Source organism: Lemur catta, chromosome 5 (assembly GCF_020740605.2).
Source record: "Lemur catta isolate mLemCat1 chromosome 5, mLemCat1.pri, whole genome shotgun sequence".
Classification (NCBI taxonomy): Eukaryota; Metazoa; Chordata; class Mammalia; order Primates; family Lemuridae; genus Lemur; species Lemur catta.
In genome coordinates, this window is record NC_059132.1 from 30,381,720 (window position 1) to 30,390,581 (window position 8,862).

At 50.0% G+C, this 8,862-nt stretch overlaps 1 protein-coding gene across 1 annotated transcript in view; it reads right to left on the bottom strand.

Annotated features, from left to right (window-relative positions):
- TCOF1 (treacle ribosome biogenesis factor 1) overlaps window positions 1-6,305 on the bottom strand; it is a 37,946-nt gene extending 31,641 nt beyond the window's left edge. Inside the window, exons 1-3 of the mRNA XM_045551383.1 lie at window positions 6,089-6,305; window positions 3,327-3,382; window positions 294-436 (exon numbers count right to left, since the gene is read on the bottom strand). Of these exons, the coding sequence (XP_045407339.1) occupies window positions 294-436; window positions 3,327-3,382; window positions 6,089-6,196 (307 nt within the window). The 5' untranslated portion in view covers window positions 6,197-6,305. The remainder of the gene's footprint in view (window positions 1-293; window positions 437-3,326; window positions 3,383-6,088) is intronic.
- Between the last annotated feature and the right edge of the window lie 2,557 nt (window positions 6,306-8,862).

The window sequence follows — 8,862 nt, forward strand, 5'->3', positions numbered from 1 at the left end:
TCAGCCTTGGATACTCAGAGCCTGGGGACACAATGTCTGGCACAGAGGAAGGGCTCAAATAAATACTGAAAAAGATTCGTGGTTCCCTCCCAATCTTCCAGTTAAAGGTCCTGGTTTCCCCAGGGCTCACTAAAGGGGAAGCTGGAGGTGGACTCTACCCTGGAACAATCCAATATCCCATAACCTGTTCCCAAAGGTGCAGGCCCTGGGCTGAGTCCCCACAGGCACCAATGAGAGGGGCCCGATTGGGAGGCCCATGTCCCCCAGCAGTGACCAGCATGCAGTGCTCTTACTGGCTTTGGTGGTTTCAGCTTCTGCCTCCTCCTCCTCCTCTTCTGAGCTCTCTGAGCTGCTAATGGGGTCTGACACACGGGTCTTCTTGGCCAGTAGTTCCGCATCGGCCTCTGCCTTTCGCTTCCGGCCAAGCTCTGAGGTTCTGCAGGACAAGGGTGACTGTGACTGTCTGTACCAACTGGGTAACAAAACAACTCCAGGAGATTTGAATGGGCAGATGTTCCCACATCCTCCCAGCCCCCAGAGGAAATATGCACAGTGTTTAAACAGTGATCAAAACACAATGTAGGTAAAATTTTATATTCTGCATTTTCACTCATTTCATAAAGTGCTTTTACAATTCTCAATTAGTCTTTAAGATAATCACGAATGCTCCATGTTATATAACAGCAGTAGCTAACAGTCTTTAAGTGACAGGTCCCAGCCCATGTGGCACTTCAAAGAAACTTCCAGGCTCTTCCTAATGCAGAACTTGCTGTCTGTGCTGTACCCTCTTTCTGGAAGACTCTGCCCGAGTCCTTGTCCTTCATGTCTCAACTCTCATGTGGCCTCCTCAGAGAGGCCCTCACTGATTGCCCCCTCCCCCAAGGCATTCTCTGCCCTGTCTTTCTGTTTCATTTTCCTCAGAGCACTTTTCTCTGGCTTCTGTTATTGTATTTACTTCCTGTCTGACTCCCCACCTACACAGAAAGGCCGGGGGAGGCAGGGAGATGGCAGCTCATTGCAATACCCTCAGTATCCTCAGTGCCTGGCACAAGTCTCAAAAAATGGACAACTAAGTGACTTGCCCAGGACCAAAGTACATTTGGGGAACTGGTAGGATAAGCACCCAGACAGCTAAGTCCCCCAAACTTTCAAGTCTCACCCGCTTTGAGCCCCCTTCCTGCCCCCCAGGGAGTCACCCCGATGTTTTCCAGCTGGGGGGGACACTGCTCTGCAGTTTGGGATGTGATGCTCAGGTCCCCTATTGCCAGGAAGCCCACTTGTCAGGAATCTTCTGCTAAAAACAGGTTTCATTTATTACACGTATCAATTTATTTAGCCTCTCTTCTCCCAGCAGAATGTAAGTTTGACAAGAGCAGGAATTTTTCTCGTTTGTTCCCAATTATATTAAGAATAGTACTTGGCTCATAGTAGATGCTCAGTAAATACTTGGGCGGCAGGGGGTACCTCCAACAGAGAGCTAGTTTTATTGCTTTATATAGACCACTGTGTCTAATCCTCACTATGCAATGAGATAATTACTATTATTATCTTCATTTTACAGATGAAGACAGACTCAGGGAGGCCAAGAAACTTGCTCAAGGTCATACAGCTAGTTGTGGGGAACTATTAGGCTAGGCCGTCCTTGGTGAGTGTGAAGTGCTTGTCCCATTCAGTAACCCTCACCCATAAAAGGGGCCAGTGGCAGGGAAGCATGTGAGCAGCTCATTGAAGCAGTTTTCTGCGGAAGGAAGTATATGAATAACACTCACACATCCGGGCAAGTCAGACGGTGAGGAAGTATGGGTTGTACCCTGTGCTCACCTTAGCGGCAGAGGACAGCCAAGAACTGAGGGCTGGCAGGGTTTTCAATGACTTCAGCTCTCCACTAGAGCTTTCCACACCATTCCTGCCTTTGCTCACATACCGCTAATGACAGGGAGCTCACCACTCCCACTGTAGCCTACCTCATTTTTAGATAGTTCTGATGATCAAATGCTTATATTCAGAAGCTGAAACTTGTCCTTCTAAAGCAAGTACATATGGGACCCACTTCTATCTTCCAGGGCTTCAGAGAACGTGCTACTCTCTTTGTCCTCAAAGTCGTGCAGACAGTGGTCCCTCACCTCCTCCCACCTCTTTTACATCCAAGACATTTCAGTATTCTCCACCATTCCTCATGGGACATATCTGTAGGTCCTTTACTTCCCTAGTTGGCTGTGGTGAGGCCAGTGCACGGAGAGAACACGATTTTCCCCTCCTTCATTCTCAAGCCATTTCTCTGTTGACACATCCTTAGATTATTCCCCCTTCCTTGAAAAACATTTAAATTTTAGTTGTTCCACAGGCATTTTACAGCCAACCTGTCCTTGAAATCTTTCCCTCCAAATTGGGCTCTCTTCCAGCTCTATGCATGGACCTACCTTCCACCCAGGTGCACAAGCCAGACCTGGAAGTCAGTTATATACTTCCTCTCCCACCCACCCACAAAGCCTGGCTTTGTCCCCTACTATTCTTGGAATCTACTGTCTACCTCTTGTTGCCCCTGTCTCAACCCCCATCAGCTCCTGCCTGGATGATGATGTCCCTGACCAGTTTCACCATGGTGCAGAGCGACCTCCTCACTCACGGCTCCACCCTTCCATGGCTCCTACTGCTCTTGGGTAAAGACAAACTTTCTCACAATGGATGACCGTGCCTTGCCTGCAGTGGGCCCTGTCAACTGCCCAGCATCATCTGTACTGTCCCCTGGCCACAGGCCTCAGCACTAGCAATCCCCACTGCCAAGTACGCTCTGTCTGCCTCTCTATACCTATTGCCTAGTTCACTCCCCTACTTCTTGCAGCTCTCAAGTCACAGATCACCTCATTTATGTGGCTGTGGCACCAGGTACCGTTCTTTCATAATCCTTATTACCACTTTAATTTTACATTCAATTATTTCACCCTTTGACTCATGCCTACCTCCCTGACTACAATGTCAGCAGCATGAAAGAAGGAACCATGTCTGGCTCATTTTTGACAACATTTCCATACTGAGAACAGGACTTGGCATTTAGCAGGTACTCAATAAATGTTTGTTGACCAAATGAATAACAAGTTGGTGAGAAGCTTTTCTTCCTAAGAGATCACAGTTGTTAATGTCCCCTTCCACTACCAGACGTTCACACAGAAATACCCATAAATGTGACGTGACCCGACTTCTTGGAGGTAACATGGTGTCCATAGTGGGCTAAGGGGACAGATCTTACACTAGACTAATATCCCAGCTCATTCTGAGCTGACTGCATGGGGTGTCCCTACTGCCCCCTTCAGCCCCACCAGACTTACTGTTGCCAGTGCGTATAGATGTCCAGGAGGGTTACAGGCTGAGCCAGGAAAATTTTCTGCAGAGAAGTAAAGAGAGAGCCACAATTAACTCCCCAGCACAGAAAGGGTCCTCCTTGGGCCCAGCTCTCCCTGACCTCATGACTTGCACAAACAGGTGGTTCAAAAGAGGATCTTTTTGTCCTAGGAAGCATGTCTGCTTGGTCCTGCCAGTTCCATCCAAAACCTTCCAGAGGCAAGAAGGACAAGCAACTCCAGCTAAAATCTTTTAAGACATGTTGGTGAGCGGCACTGCTGAGAACCTGGAGTTGGAACGTTCCAAGTTAGCATTTATCCAGCCTCCCTAGCACTATCCACACTTACAGGCCACGAGACAGGGCTTTTCCCACCTCTGACCTTTAAAATGGCTTTCAAAGGCCTGGCTAGTCAATCTCCGCAAAGCACGAACCACGAACCACAGCCCAGACACCAGAGGCATCCAGGTGGCATGACCGCAGTGGTCCACTAGTCTGCTGGGAAGAGACTGGGGCCCAAATAGTGCCAGTCTCTTGGCAGAATCAGAGGGAATCCAGTAGAATCTAGGCCATTCGAGCAGAGGCCGGAGGGCCCATTGTCTATGTAAATGTCAAGAGCTCCAAGGAGGTAAGCAGTGTGGGGCAGGGGTAGAAGGTGTCAGGAACCTGGGCAGAGTGGCCAAGAGGGCACATCTGGAGTCAGGCAGCATTCCTCTGTTAACTGGCTAACTAATCTCTTCACCTCTTCAAACTTCAGTTTCCTTCTTCCTAACAGAGGTAACAGCAATACCCAGCTTGCAGGCTGCTATCAGGTCTGAACAAAACAAGCTATGTCAGTGCCCAGCACAGTGAGTCAGTAACACTGGGACTTCAAGAGTTAGTTTCACTCTGTTCCATCCCAGGCACAGTGGCCTCCTCATTGTCCTCAAATGTGTCAGGCCACCCTGCCCCGGATAGGGCCTTCCTATTCTTGTTGTCTAGAATGTTCTCCCCCCTACTAACCACACAGCTCACTCCCTTATTTCCTTCCTGTCTTTGCCCAGTTGTCACCTTCTCAGCGGGGCTTCCCTGACCGCCCTATATATAACTGAATACTGATATTCCTAACCCCCTTTGCCTGCCTTATTCTTATAGCTAGCACCTACCATCACCATATATACTATATCATTAAGTTATATTTTATATTTGTCATCTGTCTGCTCCTGCTAGAATGTACACAGATACTTCTGCTTGGGCATATGCCTCAATGAACATGAGTACTATCTCTCACTCCCCTTATCTGTTAAGTGATATGAATGGAGTAGGACGGGCAAGTGGAGTTCACAGAGGGTTGGTAAAAGCGTAGGTAACATCTCAGGGCCCATCACCTGTCAGTTTCTTCAGGAGGCCCTGTGAGCAAGCATCAGGACCAGAGCCTACACCACAGCCAAAGGGATCCTGACTACTCAGGGTACTGTCTTACCAGCTTAAAACCCTCCAGTGGTTTACCACTGCTCTTCAGATGAAGACCAAACTGCCCAAGAGACCACTCCAGCCAGCCCCTGCCTCTATTTCCCCATGGGCATCTAGAGTCCTTGTACTCCACCCTTCAGCCACAGAGGACTTTCCTGAGGCCAGCAAGTACATAAGCCCCTCCCACCACAGGGCATTTGCATGTCAGCCCGAAATAGCCACCTCCCTTCCTTCAGACCTCTCTTTCTCTTTTTTTTTTTTGAGACTGGGTCTCACTCTATTGCCCGGGGTAGAGTGCAGTGGCATCATCACAGCTCACTGCAACCTCAAATGCCTGGGCTCAAGTGATCCTCCTCCTTCAGCCTCTCAAGTAGCTGGGAACACAGCCTCGCGCCCCCGTGGCCAGCTAATTTTTGTATTTTTTGTAGAGATGAGGTCTCACTACGTTGCTAAGGCTGGCCTCAAACTCCCAACCTCAAGCAATGCTCCTGCCTCGGCTTCCCAAAGTTCTAGGATTACAGGCGTGAGCCACCACGCCCAGCCTCAGATCTCAAATCGAATGCCACTTCCTTTGTGAAGCAGTTCTGGATATCCCTGACAAGGACAGCCCGCCACATCCCTGTGCCCCTTATTCTTAACACTTTCAAAGTAGTGTTAAGAGTACAGTCACTTTTGTGATTCTGTGATTTGTCTCCCTGACTAGACTGTAAATTCCAGGAAGGCTCACCATTCTATTACCAGCATCCTAAGCACCAGATTAACAATTGCCAAATGAATGAATCAAGCAAGAAGTGACTGCACCACGAGTTCGAGTCCCAAATTTGTCCGTCTCAGTACAGAAGGTTGCTAAAGGCCTGTGTTCCAGTTCAACTAAGAGGCCACGGGACCCTTCTCTAGACGCTCCCCCACGGTGCTGGCCGCAATCTACCCCTGAGACTCGCAGCAACTTTCTCGTCCCAGGGAGACTGCTCCGAGCCACGTGGCTGGAGACTTAGGAAACTTAAAACCGCCGCTATCCGCAAGGGGGTGGAGGTAAGGGGGCGCGGGAATTACAAAGCCCTGCACTTGAGATCACACGTCCCGTCCCGCCCACTGCACAGACGAGGAAACTGAGGCCCAAAGGGCTGGAAGTCGCAAGGGGAGAGGCAGACGCTGTGGCTCCTCCGGCAGCCCTGGCCCGTGTCCTCGAGCACCGCGGGACCTGGCTCCCGGCGCCGCTAGGTCGCCTGCGGAGGGGGCCGGGGCGGCTAATCTCTAGATCTTGCACGCGGCCCTCACACACGGCCCTCGAACGCATACCTGGCCGCTCTGCTCCTTCACTTCCCGCGCCGCGCGCACATAGCCCGCCCGCAGCAGATGATGGTAGATCAGGGGAAGCAGCTCCCGCCGCTTCCTGGCCTCGGCCATGCCCGCGACCCCCGGCCGGTCGGCTCACCTGCACGCCCCCCGTCAGTCCCCGCCCGCCACTTCCCTCGCGCCCTTAGACCTCGCGCGTCTCACTTCCGGCTCCTCTTTCGCCCCGGCCGCGTGGCACGCCGGGAAATGTAGTCTCATCTCCGGGAATGGTAGGCCCCGCCCCGGCGGGCGAAAGGGGCGGGGACTCGGACGGCGTCAAGACCGCCCATTGGGGCGGACAGGGCGGGGTTAGGTCTGGACCCGCCCCCGGGGCCGGCTGCGGTGGGAGTGACTCCATCTTTTTAATCCTTAAGGCTTGCTCCTTGAAGAGATTTGTCTGCCATGTTAATTCTCTGACGGCTGCGACTGGTTTTACTCACCTATGAACTTTATAATCTGCATCTATCTCTACACCTGAACTTCCAGTTACCCACTCCTTTATTCATTTCACAAATTTTGGGGGACCTACGAACCAGGCAGGAGTGGTCATTGGTTTATTCATTCCTTCACTGAACAGATTTTTACTGAGCACCATACCTTGGGCTAGAACCTGGGAGGCTGGGGGGATAAAAAGATGCATAAGACATGGCGGTTGCCCTCAAAGCTCACCTAGGCCAGGGCGACCGTCAGTAACCAAGCAACTATTGCTCAGTGCCTGGTATGCATTGTCAGGGAGGGGCACAGCCTATGTCAGCCCCAGGAGGGGCACCTAACCCCAAAAAGACATCTAAGCTGAGGCGTAAAAACAGAGTAGGAATTTCTAGGTGCAAAGGAGAAGACTGATACACTAGGCAGAGGGCATTGCATGAGACATGAGAAACTACCCTGGTCTAGACTGGGAATCGCACACACAGAGCCCATTCTGTGCTGCTGGAGGAGAGAGGGAAGAAATGAGGACATGTGAGGATGGAGAAGTATGACCTCATTCCCCCATCTCCCACAGAGTTTGGACTTTGCTCTAAGGGCATTAGATAGTCTCTGGCTTTATGAAGGAAAGTGAGCTGGGTTTGTGTTTTTAAAAGATAGCTATGACCAAAGTATGGAGGATGAATTTGTGGAGAACCGGATGTGAGGCTGCTGTAGTTGTTGAAGGAAGGCTGGCAAGGAAAGGGTGAGCTAGGCTGGGGAATATTTGAGTCAGCTGTTCTTAACTTCATGGACCCGTTGAGAATCTGATGACACTGCAAACCACCCAGCCCTTGCTCAAGAACGTGTTGAATGTGTACAGACACATAACATTTTCCTCCCAAGTTCAAGACACGGATAAACATAACTGGACCTCCTAGGGTAAGGGACTCCTGCTCCAGGAAGAAACATGAGTAGGACCAGGTGACTAACTGAATGTGGTGGGTGAGGAAGAGAGTGACTAAGCTACATTCAGCCATTTAGCAAATATTTATTGAGTACCTACTATTGGGGATGAAACAATCTGTACTCCTATAGACCTTACAGTCTAATAAGGGAGACACATGCTAAACAAAGTCATACAATACACTGTTACGAATGTGGGTAAGTGCAAGAAGGAAAATTCTTATGGAATAATATAGTATTTAAAAGCTACACTGCAGTCACACTGCCTGGGTTCAAATTCTGGCTTTGCTTCATTAACTAGGTGACCCTGGGCAAGTTATATAACTCCTCTGTGACTCAGTTTCCTTATCTGTAAAATGGAGATAATTATAATTTCCATGAGGTAGGATTGTTATGAGGAATGAATGAGTTCTAAGCAGAAATGCTTAGAAAAGCTCCTAACAATAGTGTTCCCAGTGTGTGTGTGTTAGTTATTACTGTGAATGCATTTAACAGAAAGGAGGGATCTATTTTTTCTTGGGGTTAGGGAAGGAATCCCTGCAGAAGTGATGTTTGTGAGGAAACCTCAAGGGAGAGGGTTGGGGAGAAGAAACCTGGGCAGAGGTAAGAGCCTGTGCAAAGGGCCTGAGGCAGAAGGTACAGCTGAGAGAAGGGACAAGGGAAGGCCTTTGTAGCGGGGCCCAGAGGAAGAGTAGGGGATTGGGCAGTGCAGAAGGTGGGTAGAGGGCACAGTCCACATTAAGAATCTGCCACATCAGGGGTCTTTCTCTTCATCCTAAGAGCAATTGGAAGCCACTGATAGTGTAAGGCCAAGAGGGATAGGTGAAACTTGAATTTTAATGTGACCTATGTGGGTGCCCAGTGGAGAGTGGGGGTGAGTGGGGGGGGGGGCATGAGCAGATGTAGAAAGACAAGTTAGGGTTAGGAGTGTAAGCAGGCATCCAAGGAGAAGATGGGGTGGTGTGCTAGTGGCAGTAGAGTTGGAGAGCAGTGGAAGGTTCCTAGAGTTATTCAGGAAGGAAAGTTGTCACAGTGATGATGTGTTGGGATGGGAGGGTAAGGGAGAGGGAGTGTCAGGATGGACTCTGAGGTTTCTGTGTGAACATAGGCAGCACCTTTTGCTGAGATAGGAAGAACTGGAAGAGGAGGAGGGATGGTGGATGGTTTTAGTGACAAGGGGAGGGTGTGGAGGGGGAGAGGAAAGTCTAAGTTCTACTTTAGACACGTTGAGCTTGAAGTGCCTTGGAGACACCCAGTGCGGATGTTGAGTAGGTACTTGGAAACCTGGGTTTGGGCACAGCATAGAGCTCTGGGCTGCACATAAAGATGGGAAGTTGTCAACAGAGAGATAATTGTGGCTGTGGATG